At 42.3% G+C, this 20,941-nt stretch overlaps 6 protein-coding genes across 10 annotated transcripts; 3 read left to right on the top strand and 3 right to left on the bottom strand.

Moving 5' to 3' along the window:
- Window positions 1-88: 88 nt before the first annotated feature.
- Obp58d (Odorant-binding protein 58d) lies at window positions 89-1,396 on the bottom strand. The gene is made up of 4 exons (XM_018009115.2): window positions 1,259-1,396; window positions 1,073-1,201; window positions 424-580; window positions 89-354 (listed from the first exon to the last, which is right to left on the bottom strand). The coding sequence occupies exons 1-4, from the start codon at window positions 1,394-1,396 to the stop codon at window positions 119-121; spliced, it is 660 nt and encodes a 219-aa protein (XP_017864604.1). The 3' UTR covers window positions 89-118.
- Window positions 1,397-1,595: 199 nt separating this feature from the next.
- Obp58c (Odorant-binding protein 58c) lies at window positions 1,596-2,408 on the top strand. The gene is made up of 3 exons (XM_018009114.2): window positions 1,596-1,728; window positions 1,790-2,138; window positions 2,200-2,408. Exons 1-3 carry the CDS (start codon window positions 1,687-1,689, stop codon window positions 2,406-2,408), a joined length of 600 nt encoding a protein of 199 aa, XP_017864603.1. The 5' UTR covers window positions 1,596-1,686.
- A 135-nt stretch (window positions 2,409-2,543) lies between these two features.
- Obp58b (Odorant-binding protein 58b) lies at window positions 2,544-19,479 on the bottom strand. 3 transcript variants are annotated; one of them, XM_018011654.2, is made up of 4 exons: window positions 19,367-19,479; window positions 3,754-3,882; window positions 3,342-3,696; window positions 2,544-3,285 (listed from the first exon to the last, which is right to left on the bottom strand). In XM_018011654.2, the coding sequence occupies exons 1-4, from the start codon at window positions 19,424-19,426 to the stop codon at window positions 3,074-3,076; spliced, it is 756 nt and encodes a 251-aa protein (XP_017867143.2). In that variant the 5' UTR covers window positions 19,427-19,479; the 3' UTR covers window positions 2,544-3,073. The 3 variants fall into 3 exon arrangements, with proteins under 3 accessions (XP_017867143.2, XP_089327264.1, XP_089327265.1); XM_089471138.1 differs by having other exon boundaries at window positions 3,754-4,129; window positions 19,367-19,477; XM_089471139.1 differs by having other exon boundaries at window positions 3,754-4,109; window positions 19,367-19,474.
- On the top strand, window positions 4,129-8,416 carry LOC108616460 (dynein regulatory complex subunit 2). Its single transcript, XM_018011655.2, has 6 exons — window positions 4,129-4,306; window positions 4,366-4,618; window positions 4,690-4,913; window positions 6,473-6,865; window positions 6,959-7,141; window positions 7,193-8,416. The coding sequence occupies exons 1-6, from the start codon at window positions 4,166-4,168 to the stop codon at window positions 7,595-7,597; spliced, it is 1,599 nt and encodes a 532-aa protein (XP_017867144.1). The 5' UTR covers window positions 4,129-4,165; the 3' UTR covers window positions 7,598-8,416.
- Window positions 4,613-6,488, bottom strand: Obp59a (Odorant-binding protein 59a). Its single transcript, XM_018011631.2, has 2 exons — window positions 5,908-6,488; window positions 4,613-5,188 (listed from the first exon to the last, which is right to left on the bottom strand). Exons 1-2 carry the CDS (start codon window positions 6,316-6,318, stop codon window positions 4,934-4,936), a joined length of 666 nt encoding a protein of 221 aa, XP_017867120.1. The 5' UTR covers window positions 6,319-6,488; the 3' UTR covers window positions 4,613-4,933.
- On the top strand, window positions 10,443-18,475 carry robo1 (roundabout guidance receptor 1). Of its 3 annotated transcripts, none has more exons than XM_018011623.2 (17): window positions 10,443-10,614; window positions 10,707-10,828; window positions 10,898-11,078; window positions 11,174-11,292; window positions 11,370-11,823; window positions 11,889-12,368; window positions 12,436-12,518; window positions 12,581-12,741; window positions 13,116-13,197; window positions 13,261-13,431; window positions 13,498-13,590; window positions 13,660-13,858; window positions 13,923-14,197; window positions 14,266-14,566; window positions 14,634-14,860; window positions 14,959-15,311; window positions 15,412-18,475. In XM_018011623.2, the coding sequence occupies exons 1-17, from the start codon at window positions 10,443-10,445 to the stop codon at window positions 16,211-16,213; spliced, it is 4,275 nt and encodes a 1,424-aa protein (XP_017867112.1). In that variant the 3' UTR covers window positions 16,214-18,475. The 3 variants fall into 3 exon arrangements, with proteins under 3 accessions (XP_017867112.1, XP_017867111.1, XP_017867110.1); XM_018011622.2 differs by having other exon boundaries at window positions 15,409-18,475; XM_018011621.2 differs by having other exon boundaries at window positions 15,385-18,475.
- Window positions 19,480-20,941: the final 1,462 nt, after the last annotated feature.

Below are 20,941 nucleotides of genomic sequence, written 5' to 3'. Positions count from 1 at the left end.
GTATTTGGATGTGTATATGTGTCGATCGAACAATAAAGTGAGTTTTTTCAGTTTTACTTTTTATTATTTCGTGCACATAGTGTGTTCGATTTTATGGGTAGTACAGCTCCTGCATATCCTAGTGCTCGGCAGGCGCCGGGATTCCGTCGAGCTCATAGCACTTGACCTTTGCATCGTGACACGGCTTTTTGGTGTTCGACTTTTCTCTGCCCTCCCACCGAAAGTACGGGCATTCATGCTTCTTGTGATACTCCGACTGACAGAGGTACACCATCAGGAGGAAGGGTCGACAGGCATTCTTCAGCATGGCCTTGGCGCCCGGACTGGCCTTCAGCAAATTGTACAGCTTCATAGCTGGGCAGAAAGTTATTTATTGAAGGTTCATATGGCTAGTAAGTATGGAAGGCTATTGAATCGTCTCACCATCTTTGCGACAATAGTCAAACATTTTGATATGATACGCCTGCTCCTTGGGCCGATCTGCATATAGAATCTCCGCATCGAGCTTTACCATCTTCATGTTGATCGTGTCGCTCTTGCCCACATACTTGCGCTGCTTGTAGAGGCACTCGACGAAGCACTGAAAGGGAGCAGAATATGGGTAAGAGTGCTTAAAGTCGAGTGTGCCCGACTGCCAGATACCCCTTGCATACCACATACAAGCAAAAGGAATCTTCCGATCCTAATGATCGTATGATCTATATTTCTTTTGCTGTGTGTTCATCACAGATATCTAGTAGGATCGAAATTTGATGCCTCTACCTTAAAGAATCCGCATAGCTTATTACGGATGATATCAAATGGAATGATATATGGACAGACTGAAAGGCAGATCGGAAAACAGATAAACGGAAAACTCGTTAGACAGATTCAGTTTCCTATCATAATCAAGAATATTTATATATATTTTTTAGGGCTTGCTAAATCCTCATCATTCTAGATGGGCTCAGGATATAATCTACAATCTGATAAAACCTATAGGGGTATATACATATAAAAAACAAATAAATATATACATGCAATATAAAAATAAAAATAAAATACATTTAAATTGTATATTTTAGATACGAACCGATAGAAATTTGAGGGACTTGCTCATATCCGTATCACCTTCGGCTGGCAATCGATCCGAGTGTATGGAGAAGCACTTCATGAGCGTCTCTTCATCGCCCAGGTACAAATCGGAGCAGCAGCCCCTGCGCTAGCATTGAAGTGGAGCTATTCAGTATTTGGACTTGTATAAGATGTAGCTGCTAACCTTTTTGTCGCACTGATCCAGCGTAAGATTATCGATGGGACTCGGCTCCGCCACTTCCTCCTCAGAGACGTCCTGCGCCTGGACCAGGCCAAGCAACGGGAGCAGCAGCAGCAGCGAGAGGAATATTGGGCAACGCATTATTAGGCTAAATGATATGGAGTCTGGGTCTACACTCAACTTTATAACATTTCGGATTTTTAATTGTAAAGATTAATTACATTATCTAATTACAATTTTCTTGCTTAATTAAATGTAACGCACAATTACAGCCCCAGTTGTGTAATGGCTCGCAACATAAACAAATCCATTAGTCCGCTGATCTATTAACACACTCAAGCCTCATTTAAGGCAATATTTGCGAAATCACCGGAGAGGTGGCTATATAAAGACCCCAACGGAACCATGAGATCAAGCTGCGGCGCAACAGAATGTTTCTGCTAAGAGCCTTTGCACTCTTCTATCTTGTCTGGGTAAGCTGCGAATTTCTGTTTGATTTGCAATATTTGGTATAAAAATTAGCGCCATCTACAGTACGCCAGAGCAGGTGAGATTGATTGCGATAAAACGGATGCCGTGAATGAGGATCATGTGCACTACTGCTGCAAGCATCCCGATGGCCACAGCGACATCATTGATAGCTGCTCCAAGGAGACGGGCTTCAAGATGCCAAGTGCCAAGGAGCAGTCCCTGGTGGATCTGACGGCCACACGTGCCATCTCGGGCACCTGTTTTGCCAAGTGCGTCTTCGAGAAAATGAACGTCATGAAGGACGACAATTTGGACATGGACGCTGTTAAGAAGTATCTCAATGAGAAGTTCAGCCACGATCCGGAATATGTCAAGGAAATGATCAACGCCTTCGATCACTGTCATGGCAAAAGTAAGCAAACCGAGTCTGAATCAAGATATATTTCTATATATATATATTTATATTCCTTTAGCTGAGGAGAATGTCGCCAAGTTCATGTCGAATCATGTCTTTGTCCACATGTCCCAGCACTACTGTGCACCCAAATCCAGCGTCATTATGGCCTGTGTCATACGTCAGTTCTTTCACAATTGTCCCAAGGATCGTTGGGCCAAAACAAAGGAGTGCGAAAATCTATTGGCTTTCAGTCAAAATTGTCGCGATTCTTTGGCTACTTTGTAAATGGAATTTTGGATTCATAAATAAATGATTTAATACAAAATACTAATAATATAAAATTGAATTAATAATTAAAGTTTTTTGATTCAATATTTATATGATCTGTCATGCACATATATTTGATAATAAAATATGATCTTTAGTATATTTTGTTTGCTTGATGTTCAAGTTTATTTCTTATCCTGACTTAATCTACGAAAATCTAGTTGAATATCCGTACTTCTTTCTAAGCTTAACCTATTTAAGGACTAGGATATCTCTCTCTAAGATGTATTAACTTATCTTCCCATCGTCGACTTTAAATATTTATTCTTTCAACAAATTGAGTGTATCAACTTTCCCTAACAATTTTAAAATTCATAATATCTGCGAATCAAGCTCTTCCAACAACATTCGAATTTAAGCAGTTTGAAGCCATATAAAATTCTTCTTGCCATCTACTACAAAAATTCTTATATTTTGTCCTGATCTTCTCTAACCCAAAGAGTGCAGGCCCACTCTTCTTTAGCTCTCAGGTTCTTTTAATCTATGGCTTATTTAACCTCTCTTATATAGCTGCTTTTTCAGCATTCTTGAAGCATTATGCATATGTATATATGCTGATCTGTTCATATAATTCCAAAATATAGATATATAGAATTTAATGCTAGTTTTTCAGTTTCCTTCATTCACATTGTGGTTAGCGCATCCTTGCACCGCTTGGAGAACGCCAGAGTCTCGAGACATTCCGTGGTGTTCGACCAGCGACTTCTCGGACAGTTATGGAAGAACGTCTGAATCACACAGGACAAGATGACGCTCGACAGGGGCTTACACACATTGGCACTGCTGAAGGCGCGTACGATGGGCATCGAAAGGAAGATAGATGTTGCCTCCACAGCTAGCAATACATAGAGAGCGCTATATATATATCCGATTTGGGTCTCTTCCACTTACCTTTCGAATGGCATTCGTCAAAAGCCGCCAACATTTCAGTCTCGTACTCCGGATCCAATCTGTGCACGCTCTTATAGTGACTCCTGACCGCCAGCATGTCCAGGGTGTCGTTGACCAAGAATTTATAATGATCGAAGACACATTTGGCCCAGCAGTTGCCGGTCATGACGGCATCCACAGTGTTATCCTCCATGGCCTCCTCCGTCTTCGAGGGCAGCTTAAAGTTGGTCTTCTGGGCGCAGAGCTCGCTGACGTCGTTGTGGCCGTCCGGATGCTTGCAGCAGTAGTGGATGTGATCCTCGTGAATGCGCTCCATGTGACGGCAATTCACGCGTATGCCCAGCGCAGTGTACACCTGTGGGGGCGTGGCAGGGCGGTATATAAAATATATAAAAGCAAGATTTGGACTTACCAGCAGCAGAGCCAATACAAATATAAATCGCCACATGCTAGTTACTAAGCTGGAGCTGCCCGCTGGACGGGCCCCATTTATAGTGTCAGCCCCGTCATAGCCCGCATCAGTTGTCAGTGCCCTAATGGGCTTTGAAATGTACGAATCGTTAATTTAATGCACGCTCAAATGCTGAGCATTAAAAATGATGAACAACCCCTTGACAACCGGGGCTGGTGGGGGGAGGCGCGAAGGTCGTCATGGCAGCAGCTTGTTTTTTTTTTTCTTTCTTCGATTTTCATTCATTTATTTTGTACAATTTTTTCTGTTCAGTCTGACCTCTAGTCCGGTGCGCTCAATTAGTTGAACCAACTGGCCTTTGAAATTTGATAAGCAGCTTTCGCCAAATAGCAATTAATAGAAACACTTGAAGATGGGCAAAAAGGGTAAAGGCAAAGGCAATAAGCTGGCCAAAATGTCCGAGGAGGAGCGGGCCAGATATTTACAAATGCGCGCCGACATGGAGGAGGAGACGAGGCGCCGCAAAATGCAGCTAATAGCGATGTACATGAAGGTAACGAATGACAGATACCCTAGGTATTGATAGGCCCATAACCGTATATATCTGTGCAGAACAAGCTAAAGCGCGAGGATGCATTTTGTCGCCTGAACATGGCCAAAATCAATCAGGAATGGCGTTCCATATTGCGACAGGTGAAAATTCAGGATTTGCGACGGGAAATTCTCGATGTGGCGCAGTTTTTCGAGCAGGCGCTGAAGCGCAAGGATCAGGTCATACAGCGTCTAATAGGCGATATCAATTCCACGGAGGATATGTACGCCAACTTGCAGCAGTCGCATATGGAGAACATTGATCATATTATTGGTGAGCTATATCTTTAATATTCATATTGTATATCTACATAGTATTTAATAAAAGTGCTTCCCTTTTACCAGGCATACATCGCAGTCGCATAGAGTTCTTCTGGCGCATCTACGAGGACGACAAGCAGGCGGTGCTGCGTGAATATAAACAGGATGCGGCTATCTATAAGGAATTGCAGGCGGAGAAGCAACAGCAACTCGAGTGCGTTTTCTATCAGCTAGAGGAGACCGCCGATCGTACTATCAAAGACAACCACGAAGTCTATCTGGATCGTGTGGAGGATCTGAAGAGCGGCGTAAGTAACGGGTCAAGAGTTTAGTTGAATAACATATTTCCATGCTCCTCCCAGTCATCGCATTGCGCTTTGGCATACTCGGACATGCATTTGACTAGCTCCCTTGCCTGGCTGCACTTGTTGTTGCTGTTGTTGTTGCTGTAGCGGGAGTGCTCTATGTAGCGAAAGCATTGCTGCACGGTGTCCATGTAAAAGTTGCGCAGCTCGCGATCGCGCAGATCCTTTGTCAGCAAGTAGCTGACCTTGCGCCGATCAGGCTGACCACTGCCATCCACCTGAAGAGAGAAATCGTTAGACAGAATGTACACTACATGCATAAGCATGTACATACGCATATACAAATATACGAATATAACTATGCGAAAGCTCATCTCCATAAACTAAGAAATTTATTGAGCTCGCCAAAGCCAAAACGGAAAGAAGGGCGAGCATGTATTGCATTTCGGCTTGCATACATGCACACAACAATTTGTGAGTGCACTTTAATACTCTCTATATACACACTAAGCAATATGGCAAGTGCTCTGACAATTCTTCAATGCTGCTGCATACATACGTATGTTTGAGAGCGCAGTGAGAGTAGGAAAACAGTATGGAAGCTTGAGTAACTACTTAAAAGCGAGAGAGAGCGTCCTGCCTTTTCAAGCGCACTAGACTAAAGGCGCTCGACTTGTATAAGTATTTGAGAGCTTGACGAGAGTAAGTAACACAAAATGAAAGCTTGAGCTTAAAAGACAGAGAGAGCGACCTACGTTTTTAAGCGCACAAGGCTTAAGGCGCTCAGCTTGCATATTTAAAAGAGCGGTGAGAGTAAGGTGAATGAAAGCTTTAAAGAAAGAGAGAACAACATGGCTCAGCTTGTTGAGTCAGTTAGCGAATGAGAACATTAAAGGAAGAAGTCAAATTCATGACAAATAGTATTCATATGTATGTACATATGTATATGTGTATGTATGTACAATTATATACTTAAATAGTGTTGCAGCTGACTTACCATGTTCATTTCCTCAAAGAAACACAGCGCCACGCAGCCGCCCGCTTCAGATGTGTTGCTGTTGTTGTTATTATTATTATTGTTGTTGTTGTCAGTTTGCTTAACGCTGCGCTGCCAGGAATTACCATAGGACTGCTGCTGCTGTTGTTGTTGCTGCTGTCTGCCTTGGCCCTGGCCTCGATCCTGAGCCTGTCCATAATCATCGTTATCAAAATTGTATCTTCCATTGCCATTGCCATTGCCATAGCGTCTATTGTCGTTGTCCTCCTGGTTGCCGTTGCTGCCACTGCGTTGCATGCAAGTGCGCACAATCCGCTTGAGCTCCGCATCGCCGGCGCCATCCTGCGAGCGACACTTGAGGCAGTTGATGCTGCAGCTAAAGCTGAGTAAAAGCAACAGCAGCAGGCGCATCTCAAGAACTGTTTGCCGAGCAGCTCTGAGCTGCTGTCGACATTTATAGCCAGTGACTGCTGACAGCTGACGGACTAATGGACGTCGTGCTTGACTGGCACACAATGGGCCAACGGCACACAGAGAATATTACATAATTCCCATCAAATCACAGATGCAATTGAAGCTGGAGAAGATTACGGGCCGCGGTGAGGGCAAGCTGGAGGCCTTGTGGCAGGAGTATCAATCGGTGCTAGCCGACTATGGGAAGCACATCGAGGGGTTCTACTCGGAGTATGTGGACCTGAAGCAGCGCGACGAGGAGAGCGCCCAGCAGATCAGTCAGCAAAGCTACGAAATCGAGCACCTGATCGATCAGCTCTGCAATCTCCGACTGCTCGCCGAGGAGCAGCAAATCAAGCAGCAGGCACAGCTGCACCAGAGACAAAACATCAAACAGGAGCTCACCGATCGGCTGAGAGAGTTGCGCAGCTACGTCGAAAAGGAGGTGGAGGAGCAGCACAGGCTATTCAAGGAAATGACCGTGGAGAGCTATGAAGCTATACAGGTGGGTGAGGTGAAAAGTGAGAGAGAGAAAGAGAGAGACTTTACTTTAATTACTCACATTTTATCATTCATCTCTATATATAATCTCCGCCAGACACTCAAGGCACATCTGAGCAAAGTAGAAACTTTGTCTCAACTATCGCGCATTTGCTCCAAAATGGAAACGCAGCGAGAGAAACTGTTTCAGCTGCCTCAGCTCTCCAAAGAGATAATAGAGATACGTGAGCTGCAAACACCTGGAGAGGAGGACTCTCACTTATCTAATGATCCACTCAAGGTAAGCAGACCATTAAGAGCTAATCGGAGTACAACGGAATTTTCTTTGTAGGAGGAAGTAGCTGCCTTGCCACAAATGGAAACCTTTTGGCGACGCGTCAACAATGTCTCCGTCGACGTGGCCTGCCTCAAGCAGCAGAAACGCAACTTGGAGGCAGAAAATGCAAAATTGAAGGCCGAGCTGCAGGACTATCTGATTGATCTGAACATAGCCAATGGCTCCAATAGCCACATCCACGATTATCTGTCGCGTCGACCCAAGAGCATGTCCGTGGATCGGGTCACCCAGCTGCGCTTGCAGCCGAAGCAGGTGAAGAGCGCTGTGGCAGGTGGGCGACGTCCAGCCCCACGTCCAATTGGAGCACATGTGCCGAGCTGCGAGGCAGGCATATCGAATCTGATACGTTCACGTAATCTAGTCAGGGGCAAACCTCAGCTGGCCAAGCTTAGAGCTTAGGAGGCCTAGGCACGACAACTACAAACATAAAAAAGCAAATAAATAAGGAAAATACAAAAACAAAAATTTTATAGCTATAAGACTCAAAATAGCATATGGAAAATTCAGTTTTGGTTGTGGTCCAAATTCCAGCTTAAGTTCAACTCGAAATAATGCAACGTAATCGCAACATTATCAAGTGCATCTCACTATGTCGCTGCCCACCGCAGGCGTTTGGTGAGCTGACTGGTAGCAATGCCATCGTCTATACCCAAGCGAATTTGGCCAACAGCTGCCGGAAGCTCTATACGGAGCTGATGTCTTCCGGCAGACGGATAGCTGAGATACGAAAGGCGATAATAGCGCGCCAGCAGAAGGACGACATGACCTGGGTGAAGTTGACCTGCAACTTGAAGAATGGAAAGAAAAAGCCACCGCGCACCGCGACAGATTACCTGAGCATGCCGCTCAAGCGATGTCTCGATCTCAGCCCGTGCCACATTGGCAGCGTTAAGCACAACATTTGCCCCGAATGTATTGGCAACGATACAGCCGACATAACGCAAAATACGGATGATCCACTATACAGTCCAATGATCCAATCAGAGCCGAAATTGAATAACTTTACCTATCGTGGACGTATTGTTTGTCACGAATGCGTCCAATTTAATAACGTCGATGATATGGATGAGCCTTTATGTAGTGGCGCATCTTCTGGGAAACAATCTCGTAAACTCTCCAAAATAAATGCGCAAGCTTCTGTTACATCAGATCCGAATATATTGAAGTCCTCCTAAGCTGATTTATAAAATTCATTAAAAAATTTTAAGTCCTGACGAACTTTTATATTTTGGCGCCGGGTGTCGCCTGCAAGGCTGCCAGATGGTTGAAGGCAAACCCCAATAAGAAAATTATTTGAATATATGATTCTGCAAAACAAAGCAGTGTGGCATCAAAATCTACGCATTTTACAAAAAATAACATTGACTACATTTATATCTTTCAAAAAAAATAAAATAAATAAATGAATCAATATAAAATTGTCTAATTTTATATTTCGATTTTGGCGCCATACCTAACATCATGGCAACGCAAGCAGTGCTGCCAGATCTCAAACATGGTAATTTGTGGTATTTTTTGTTTTCTTTCGTTCCATATTCACATTGTTCCGCAGTTTTCCACAGACACAACCCACGTCCAGTAGCTGCTTACACAAAAATTGAATTAAACACAAAGAATAGTGAGAGAATAATTAATAAAAGTTAATTGCAGCTGCTGTTTAATTCAGCGCACAAATTAAATGCAATGGACAAGTGAATAAATATCAAAATCAAACCCGCATTTCGGGTGTAAAAATCGGATGTGTTTTCTTACATCTGTGTATCTACCGAAACCAAAGTGTACGTGCGTGTGTGTGTGCGTATTCATGTAAGAGAGTGCATGAATGTGTATGTGTATATATTTATACGTACGCTACGCACTGTTATAGATACAACAACAAGCCAGCAGGCAGGCAGGCAGCAGGCTGGCCTGGCAGTTGGAACGGCAATAGCAACGGGAACGGTGGTCGGTGAACTGATGAACGGCTGAAACAGCAGGAGCATGTTCTTGTTCTTGTAAAATTACCAAAAAGAAATTTCATTCGGAAAATGCGGAAATGAGGCTGAGAAAGAGAAACAACCCCAAAAACGCAAACGACTAAAAAGACAAAAACAACAAGCTAAAAAGGACAGAGACAGCGAGAGGGAGAGAGAGAAGACGCAACGCTAAATCGTTTTAGTTACGATTTAAAGTTTTTAGTTTTGTGATTAATAATAAAAATAACAACGAAAATAAATACAATACGATACGAAGTGAGTGAAAAGAAAGTGTGAGAAACTCTTAATAAAATCGAAAAAGCAATCAAAATCAAAACTTCGCCTCGCTGCATTTGGATTGTAAATTCTGTCTTTTTCTTCTACTTTTTGGGCCACGCCGTCGCCGTAGGCGCTGGCGAGATAAACATAAAGAGAGATAAATACAGAAATAAAAAAAAAAAGAACTCAACCAAATTAATGGGAAAGCATAGACACAAATAAGTATATATAATTTTATTGGTGTTGCGCGCTGAGTGCTCTGCATTGCTTATCTATATATGCATATGTCGTCATTGTCGTCGACATCGACGTCGCCTTCGATTTTGGGCGCCTCGAGCTGCCTGCATGGAAATCTAACTGGAGCAGGCATCGAAGAATAATAATATTCAACACACAAATTGGAAGATAAAAAGCAGAATCAAAACTGAAGTGGACGCAGATAGAACGAGTGAAAGTGGAATAGAGGTTTGTAATTGTCAAATACTTTACATTGTATGCAAATGCCGACACGCCTCTCACGCCCACAAATATACAGCACATTGATGCATACAGTATGTTGTGAAAGTGTGCGAACAAAAAGATTAATGCAAAATTTGAGTAAATACTTAAATTACTAGTAAATAGACTTTTATGACACACTGCATATTGAAAGTATATAGATGTTTTTTGTTTATGCAAACTAATAGTTAAATTTACATACTTTTATGACATACTGTATACTACAAGTATATTGTGTAACTGTGTATGTTTACAGTTTATATTAAACACCAATAATAAAATATAATTATTTTTAATTACTAGAAAGCATACTTTTATAGCATACATTATATTACAAATATATACACATATGTTTATTGTGCTTCCCCTTTAACTAACAGCTGTCACATTCTTTGCCATTTTTCATGCCATTAGCAAAGATAAATAATATATACATAGAAGAAAGATATAAAAAAAAAAAATGATTGCCACCACTCACAACTGCGCAATATCTATATATATGTAATATACATATGCATATGTATATATCAGCATCACATCGACATCGACATCGACATCGTTACATCTGGAGCACTAACTACTATCATTCAGCATCAAACATAAACAATATGCCCAGGCAGCAACCACTGCATCAACTGCTGCTGCTGCTGCTGTTGCTGGCCCTAGCGCTGCCCGCAGCCAAAGGTAAAGCCATTTAAGCCACATGCATATGCAATTATCTCAAAATGTACAAATATTGATATATATATATATATGTATGCATGATCTCTTCCCAGCTCAATATCAGTCGCCACGCATTATTGAGCATCCCACAGATTTGGTCGTCAAGAAGAATGAACCCGCCACGCTCAATTGCAAAGTGGAGGGCAAGCCGGAGCCCACCATTGAGTGGTATAAGGTAGATTAACTAATCTAATATGTAAACTATCAACTGTATACTATATATAATATGTGCATTCCCATATAGGATGGCGAACCGGTCAATACGAATGAAAAGAAATCGCATCGGGTTTTGTTTAAAGACGGCGCTCTATTCTTCTATCGCACCATGCAGAGCAAGAAGGAGCAGGACAGCGGCGAGTACTGGTGTGTGGCCAAAAACCACGTGGGCAAAGCCGTCAGTCGACATGCCTCACTCCAAATCGCTGGTAAGCAACCACAACCTCAACCACCACAACCACCGCCAACTTGTTAACCCACACTCGCCACATGTTTGACACCTTGTTTGTTTCTTTGCTTGCAGTATTGCGCGACGATTTTCGCGTGGAGCCCAAAGATACGCGCGTGGCCAAAGGCGAGACGGCGCTGCTCGAATGTGGGCCGCCCAAAGGCATACCAGAGCCGACCATTATCTGGATGAAGGCAAGCCAAAAGCAAATCTTAAGTAATACGTGTCCCAGTTTTCACATGTTGTGGCTCTCTCTCTCTTGTGTTTTTAGAATGGCGTTCCACTGGATGACTTGAATTCGAAACCTTTTAGCACCAACTCACGCGTCCGCATCGTGGATGGTGGCAATTTGCTGATCAGCAACGTGGAGCCCATCGATGAGGGCAATTACAAGTGCATTGCCCAGAATCTGTTGGGCTCGCGCGAATCCAGCTACGCCAAGTTGATTGTCCAGATCAAGCCATACTTCATGAAGGAGCCCAAAGACTTGACCATGGTCTATGGCCAGACGGCGACGTTTCATTGCTCAGTCGGCGGTGATCCACCGCCAAAGGTTCTGTGGAAGAAGGAGGAAGGCAACATTCCGGTCTCTCGGGCACGCATCCTGCACGACGAGAAGAGTCTCGAGCTGAGCAACATAACGCCCAACGACGAGGGCACCTACGTCTGTGAGGCGCACAACAATGTGGGCCAGATCAGCGCCCGAGCCACGCTCACCGTGCACGGTACGCCGCTTCATCTATGGTTTTATCTGATTGCCTTAGCTAATTCCGTAATTTCTGCTTCACAGCTCCGCCAAGTTTCTCCAAGAAGCCGACCAATAAGAAAGTCGGTCTCAATGGCCAAGTGCAGCTGCCTTGTGTGGCCACAGGCAATCCGCCGCCATCAGTCTTCTGGACCAAGGAGGGCGTGTCTACGCTCATGTTTCCAAACAGCTCGCATGGACGACAGCACATCTCAGCCGATGGCACGCTGCAGATCAACGATGTGCAGCAGGATGACGAGGGCTTCTATATGTGCTCCGCTTTCAGTGTCGTTGACTCAGCCACGGTGCGCGTCTATCTGCAAGTCAGCACGGTCGATGAGCGCCCGCCGCCCATCATACAAATTGGACCCGCCAATCAAACGCTATCCAAGGGCTCCGTCGCCACAATGCCTTGTCGTGCCACGGGCAATCCGACGCCACGAGTCAAATGGTTCCACGATGGCTACGCAGTGCAGACGAGCAATCGTCACAGCATCGTTCAGGGCAGCTCCCTACGAATAGATGGTATGCCTAACATATATAGAGAGCTATTTGAAATAAGTGCCTCAACTTGCTCTTTTTACTTCAACAGATCTGCAGCTAAGTGATTCTGGTTTATATACATGCACCGCCTCCTCGGAGCGTGGTGAATCCAGCTGGTCTGCTACTCTGAGAGTAAGTCTATAGATTAATGTCCATTTAACTATTATATCTAATTATTTCCATATTTCAATTAGGTGGAGAAGAGCAGCTCTGCCACACTGCATCGTGTGGCGGATCCCAGCACCTATCCCGCCCCACCAGGCACGCCCAAAGTCATCAATGTGACACGCACGAGCATCTCACTGAGATGGGCCAAGAGCCAAGAGAAACCAGGCGCTGTTGGTCCTATCATAGGGTAAGCTATAGTTTAGCTGAGGAATTAATATTTTGAGTATTTCCAAATATATTAACAAGTATGTATGTAGATAAGAGAAAAGTTTATAGAATTGCAAAAAAGAGGAATGAAACTTGGCAGTATTTGTAAATTTATTAAGAAATATATAGATAAACGTGTTGAAAGCAAAGTTTATGGAATACAGAAGATTAAAAAACGAATGATCCTTTAAAGTATGTAGAAATATAGCAATACATTGTAGAATCAAAAAGAGTGAAGGAACTATTTACATTAAGATCTTATTAGATAATATATTAATATTATTATTTATAGCCATTTCATATGTATATTATTTATATATTCATTTCACATATATTTTATTTTTACATTTCTAGCTATTCTGTGGAATACTTTAGTCCCGACCTGCAAACGGGCTGGATAGTAGCCGCCCATCGCATTGCGGATACCCAAGTAACGGTAAGTCGTAGCATCGCTCTCTCAAATACATTTATACCTTACTCATACTCATGTGCTCAACAGATCTCCGACCTGACCTCGGCCACATCGTATGTGTTTTTGGTGCGCGCTGAGAATACGCAGGGCGTGTCTGTGCCCTCAGGCCTCTCGAATGCTATTAAGACCTTGGGCGAGGACTTTGACGTGGCGCCCTCCAATGAGCTGTCCGCAGCGCGAACGCTGCTCACCGGCAAGGTGAGAGTACATTTGAATACTATATAGGGATGTGTCTATAATATATATATATATAAATCTGTGCAGGTTGTGGAGCTCATCGATGCCTCGGCTGTAAATGCGAGCGCCGTGCGCTTGGATTGGATGCTGCACGTGAGCGCAAACGAGAAATTTGTGGAGGTAAGCTCACGTTTGAAGGACATATCGAGACTTTAACTAAACTATGTTTATCATTTACTACTCCAATAGGGTCTGCACATACGCTATCGCGATGCCAGCTCCCATTCGAATCAGTATGCAATGGTCACAGTGCTGGATGCTGCCTCGGAATCTCATGTGATTGCCAATTTGCGCAAATATACGAAATACGAATTCTTTGTGACGCCCTTCTATGAGACCATCGAGGGACAGCCCAGCAATTCGAAATTAGTCACAACCTATGAGGATGGTAAAGCAGAATCAATAGCCATTAAATTGATATGCATTTCTTTAAATTAAAATGTTTTTTTTAGTGCCCTCTGCTCCGCCGGATAATATACAAATTGGCATGTATAATTTAACTGCTGGCTGGGTGCGCTGGACGCCGCCGCCAGCTCAGCATCACAATGGCAATTTGTATGGCTATAAAATCGAAGTCAGCGCCGGCAACACAATGAAAGTGTTGGCCAACATGACGCTGAATGCAACAACCACATCTGTGCTGCTTAATAATCTAACCACAACAGCTGTTTATAGCGTGCGCCTGAATGCGTTTACCAAAGCAGGCGACGGGCCCTATTCCAAGCCAGTAAGTAACTGTAGTATACCTACCATATTATTTCTGCTATAAGCTTCTGCTGTCTTTGTTCTTTTTAGAAATCCTTGTATATGGATCCCACGTATCATGTACATCCGCCGCGTGCCCATCCCAGCGGCACACACGACGGCCGCCACGAGTCTGGCAATGATTTCACATACCACACGAATGGCATGGTGAATACAGAGCCCAATCATGCCAATCCGACGACACATCGCAAGACGACAGTCATACCGCATGGCACTTGGGTTATGGTGCTGGTTATCGTAGTCCTATTGATTGTGGTTGCTTCGACGGCAACGGTCATGATTTACTTTAGGCGCCGCCATCAAATGACCAAAGAGCTGGGACACCTGAGCGGTAAATGGGACAGCTTATCTAGATCTGTCAGTTTACTAATTCTATTTCTGATTTTGCCCCCTCACAGTGGTCAGCGCCAATGAGATAACTGCTTTGAACATCAATAGCAAGGAGAGCCTGTGGATAGATCGCGGCTGGCGCACCACGGACACGGACAAGGACTCGGGTCTGAGTGAATCCAAGCTGCTGTCGCATGTCAACAGCAGTCAGTCCAACTATAATAACTCCGATGGCGGCACCGACTATGCCGAGGTGGACACACGCAATTTGACCACCTTCTACAACTGTCGCAAGGTGCGTTCGAATGGTTAACAAAAACAAAAGACTTGAACTAATCATTTCTCTCTCTCTCTCTCTCTCTCTCTCTCTCTCTCTCGCTGTTCCCATCTTAGAGTCCCGATAATCCTACACCCTATGCCACGACCATGATCATTGGCACCTCATCCAGTGAAACGTGCACCAAGGCCACCTCGTTGAGTGCTGACAAGGATTCGGGCACACATTCGCCCTACTCGGATGCATTTGCAACTCAGGGCGCAACGGCGGCGGCGGCGGCAGCTACAGCTAGCAACAAATCAAACTACTTGCAATATCCAACAGAAACGATTAATTGGTCTGAATTTTTGCCACCACCACCAGAGCATCCGCCGCCATTGTCCTCCAATTATGGCTATGCGCAGGGCTCGCCGGAGTCTTCGCGTAAGAGTTCCAAGAGCGCCGGCTCTGGCATTTCAACCAATCAAAGGTGAGTTGTCTAACTATAGACCAGATCTCTCCAATCAGATCTCCATTATATCTATGTATATTCACCTTCTCAGCATTTTAAATGCCTCCATACACAGCAGCTCGTCAGGTGGCTTTTCCGCTTGGGGCGTTTCGCCGCAGTGCGCCGCTGGCTGTCCACAGGAGAATCTTTATAGCAATCCGCTGAGCACTGTGGGCGGCACACAGAATCGCTACCAGATCACGCCCACCAGCCAGCATCCGCCGCCATTGCCGCCCTATTTTGCGACTACCGGTGCCGGGGGCGGCGGCGACATGGCCTCCCGCAACATACATATCCACTATCCCACGCAGCGGCACGCCGTGAGCGAATATCAGGCGTCGCGTTGTGGCAGCAACAGCCGCGCTTGCAACAGCTGTGATGCCCTGGCCTCGCCCATGCAGCCGCCGCCGCCGTTGCCGCTGCAGCAGCCAGTGGAGGGCTGGTATCAGCCGGTGCATGCGCCACATGGCAGTCAGATGCCAGCGGCTTCCTCCAGTCATCAGATCTATCAATGCTCCTCCGAGTGCTCGGACAACTCGCGCGCCTCGCACGGCCACAATAAGCGACACCAGCAGCCTCACCATTCCGACAGCAGCACTGAGCACAGCGGCAGCAAGCGCTCCGCTCAGCGTCGACAGGCGGCACAGCACGCCCAGCAACAGCAGCAGCAGCTGCAACAGCAGAACTCCTGCGCGGAGAGTGAGAATGAAAATATGTTGGCGTCCAGCTATGAGCTGCATCAGCGCAACTATACGAGCGATTGCTGCAACAGCTCCCGGGAGGGTGACACCTGCTCCTGCAGCGAGGGCTCCTGCCTGTACGCCGAGGCTGGCGATCCCGTGGGACCGCCGCAGCGCCTCATGACTGCTAAAAATACTTAAGCCAATCAGCACATTGGAATGGGAATTGGAATTGGAATCCCAATTGGATCTTGCAAACGTATTAAGAAAACAAAAGATAGCATCTAGTCCATCATTTTTCATTCATATCGAACCTAGCACACAATACTATATAGCATTTTATATAACTAGAACTGTGCTATACATACATACATATATATAAAAACAAGAATAAGGAAAGATCCTATGAAAACCGAATACGTACACACTCACAAAACGAATGCAGAACAACTAAAAAACAACAATCAAGGTGCACAGCTCGAATTATGATCTTAAACTTAGTTATATAGACAAACAACAGGCAAATAGAAGTCAACACAAAGCGAAAGAGAAAACTCAAGCAGAAGAATGGAAATGTACTTAAGAAACTGAAATGCTGTAAAAATGCTTCGAAAAAACAATAACTTAAAAAATTGCTAAAAACATAAAATACGTACTCAGAAAAGAAAACAAGAGTTAGAGAAGTCAGGCCATAGCATAGAAAACAAAAACTTTTTGATAAATTCAGACATTAGTTAGATATTAAATATTAATGTTTACAGTTGGAGTTGGCTGGCCCCCTAGTCATATAGGCTTGATATAAAAACAAATTTTACTCACAACAAGAAAAAAAAAAACAAAAACTCTTTCATATCTACGATCACAATCGAGCATTTATCGACTATGTTCCCTGAATTTGCATTTACATACCTACTATACGATATACATATATACATAGAGAGATGAGGAAGTTTCGATCGAAAATAATGTGAACAATGGCAGTTGCAATGTTTAATGGTTAGTGCTTTTCTATAAAACGGAAAACTAAAAAAAAAAAAAAAAAAAAAAAAACAGTAATACTTCATAAATAACGACTTGAACTAGCGCTTAGTAAAACATTTACTCTAATTAAAAACAAATAACTTCTACTTATAGCTTATATAAATGACGAAAATAGGTAAAGCCAATACTTCGGTGCCATCGAAGAGTATTTTATGATCCCCTTATTCTCGTGCAACTTATACCTTCATACCTACTGGACAGACTCTCTTAAATACGATTGTGCATACGCACTCTCTTTAACGAATCCCCACAAATACACTCTCTTTAACAAAGTCCCACGCATACACTCTCAGCGACACTCCCTAACATACACACTCATACAATGTTTCTGTCCGATCCTTTGCCTATTCGCGCACTCTTTGCCAATTTTGTGGGTTGTTAGAGAAGGGCTAGTTCTCTCTCGCTCACTCCCCATAACGTACATACATTTTTACAAGCTTGCATTTGAAAAAAGTCTAAAATGTACCTGTGATATATATAATCCCATTAAAGTATTTAAATAATATTAATTTTTTTATGTTTTTGTTTTTCACTTTTTTTTTCAAGCAACGAAAAACCGCACACGCCCACAAAAAAAAAACCAGAAAAATATAGCATAATTTAGAACTTAGGCACGTACGACATTAGAAATGCAAAATATATCATCATCCCAGAAAAAAGCACACAAAATTAAAATATATTAGCCCCAGTGAAACGTAGAGGAGGTCGAACACTTCTCAAAAATTTTCGAATCGTGTTTGGGTTTTTTAAGTAACCAAAAAGAAAAATAGAAAACGATAAAAATGGGCAACGGCTGCATTGATTAATAAAACAATTTGGACTAAATTCAACGAAATGAATTGTTTAAAATGAAATAAAAAAAAATCAAATAAATAATCATAATATTAAAATTGATAAGTATAGCATATAGCACATAGATCGCGCATGTATCAAACCTAAAGAAAAAGTAAGAAATCAAAAGAATGCTTTAGCATATAGAGAGACACATAAAAAACTTCCTTGCGTGCACCCTACATACATACATACATTACATATTTCCCTAGATCGGTGCTCATGCATGTAAATATACTATATAGCCTCATTATACACTACACTACACTACACTAAACAACATATTTATGCGTCCCCATGCCATATGCCCACATATAACTCATATATTATATTATTGTGAGCCAACTAGCTTGAGTTGAGATATATACCCTTCCGTAGCATAATGAACTCTAGTTGGGTATTTGAGTTTTTAAACATGATTAGCGACTAGTTATTAACTACGTACATACGAGTATTTTAAAGTCATAGAGTAAACGAATTTTAAGAATAAAAACGAAGCAGAAAAAAAAAACGAAAACTAAAATCAACATTAATTTTTAGTGCAGTATGCCATATGTAAACGAAATTAAAAAAAAAAAAAAATGACAAAAACTGACATAAATCTACTTACCATACATAATATATATATATATATATATACACATATAGCATTTAAAATTACATAAACAATAAAGGAACATTTTACATATATGTGGAAAACAATGAAGAGTTTTTATTGTGCAAGAAAAAAAATTAAATCTAAGCCTATACATATTCATTCTCTAAAATATCTGGATATGTATTAAAATCATGTTAGTGATTTATTCTCCTTTTAATTCTAAAGAGTCTATATATGGTACAAGTGGTATTCCCATTCCCATTCATTCCCTGCCTCTCAATCTACCTCTCGGCCTTTCTTATTAGTGGAACCTCTTCATTTATTTGGAAACCTCTTATGCATTCTTATTAAAATTGCACTACTCCTAAGTTTTTTAGATCTGAAGAGCTGATTGCATTTCCCAGCGGGAGTTTTTCCAATAACATGCCTCATTCCTTAACAATTCTAATCCTTAGAGTCCCTAGAGTACCGCCTTTTTTCATCGGAAATGATATTGAGCTGCGGAACTTGGCACTTGAGCCAAATGCTGAGAATGTCGTTTCAAGTTACAGTATTTTTTCATTCTAATTGCTTTTCAAACATGATTTTTCCACATAACTACTTATCGTAGTTAATATACCTCTTAAGTTGTCGCTTTCAACTTTTCTCTTTGTCATTTCGGTTTTGCCTAGTTCTAATTCCAAGCATAACTTGGCTCTCAACTAGTCAACACTCCAATAGTTATTATTCATATGAGAAATAAACAGATTTAATACCGATTTGTCATTTAAATGTTCACTTGGCCATTCCGACTGGGTTAAATTCGCCGCATGGCAAAGGCGAAGTTAGTTCGATTTAGGAAAGAAGTGTAGGGAAGTGTGTTTAAGTGAAAAATAGATAAATACCTTAAAGATCCACAAATTAAATGGTAAGTTATGTTTAAATATAATGTGGAAGTTCATCATTTTAAAACACTTTTGCCAATACTGATGTTTGTGTACTACATATGTAAACCGTGCAAAAATTAAGACTAAATCAAATTTTAGACAAAGCAGCACAGCGACGCAATAGACGCTGCGCTTAGTTCGGTTAGATTTACTCTCATCTCACATGAATATGCATACAAGCAACTTAAGAAAGTTAAAGAGTAAAGAGATTTTAATATCTGCTCTCTTTTAAGCATTGGCTTTGATTGGCATATTCTCTTATAGACTATTGCGTAAGTAAGAGAGAATAAATCAAATTTATGCTTTAGGCACTGCAATTATTGTTTTTTAGTTTGATTAATGATCGTGCCGCGAGAGGCGGCCGCTTGAAAACTAAAGCCTGTGTAGTATGTATGTATGTATATACACATATATATGTACATACATATATATGTATGTATGTTAGCTGCCATCACATCAAATCTTAATACGATCCGTTACACTCATTGTGTGTTAAGCTCCCCTTTTTGAATTGCGTTCTCTCTTTTCCCTCCCTTCCCACAATTTGTTATCAGAGTCGCTTAACCCTGGACGAGGCTGCGTACTGTGTTCTGTGCTCCATGCGGCGCATGCGGGTTAACCAAATACAAATTGAAACCAGATTTCGATTACATCAATTAGATGGTATAGCGGCATCTTTTGTTTGTTTGTTGGACTCATTTGTTTACATGCTTGTATCTGCAACTAGATCAGCTATATTCAATTAATCAATTAAATACATATATTGTATAGAATTATTTAACTGAGTTAATTATGAATAGATTAAGGAGCTAAATTATAATTGCGTAATTAGAGCTTAAGGTAAGTAAAGAGATTTGAAATATGTTTATTCAGTTTTCTGTAAGAATCATTTCTTTTGGATTTTTAAGAATATACTCATTTCTATAACATCTAGATCCCTTGTTTAACAAACACAGCTAACTGAACATTTCTCAGTAATTCTCTAAATAATTATTAAATTGATGATCTGTAAATTTTGTGCAGAGTCCAAAAAGTAACGCCCATAAGTCGAAAATACAGTCTTTAGAGCCAATAAAGCAATTTGTTTGTGCGTAAGCACGCATATTCCTTGTCATATATAATAATGTAGTGTGTATGTATGTGTGTACGTGACAAGTACAGATATTTATGCACATCTTTGCACGTGTATGTGTGTGTCTGTGTGTGTAGAGTCTTGTGGTTACCAGTTATTGGGCTCGCCCTGCAGAAGAGAGTTGGCATTGGGGTCGCGGTCGCCTGATTTGCACTTGTTGCGTGGGCTCCCCTCTGTGGGCACAGCTCGCCCAGCAAAGTCTATTGCGTGTTGCACCTTTTCCGCAGATGATGATGGTGATGATGATGTTGATGCTGCTGTTGCTGCTGCCTACCTGTGCTGCAGCTAATGATGATCACAGTGTGCGAAACGCACAAAGAGGCAGCCAAAAACCAATCGATTATTATCTTCTTCACATATATTTTTCTTACGGAGAGCGAGTTCCAACGAACAGATTATTT

Source organism: Drosophila arizonae, chromosome 5 (assembly GCF_054131065.1).
Source record: "Drosophila arizonae isolate 15081-1271.41 chromosome 5, UAZ_ARI_1.0, whole genome shotgun sequence".
NCBI lineage: Eukaryota > Metazoa > Arthropoda > Insecta > Diptera > Drosophilidae > Drosophila > Drosophila arizonae.
The sequence above is the reverse complement of the archived record's forward strand: the minus strand, read 5'-3'. Positions and strand labels throughout refer to the sequence as shown.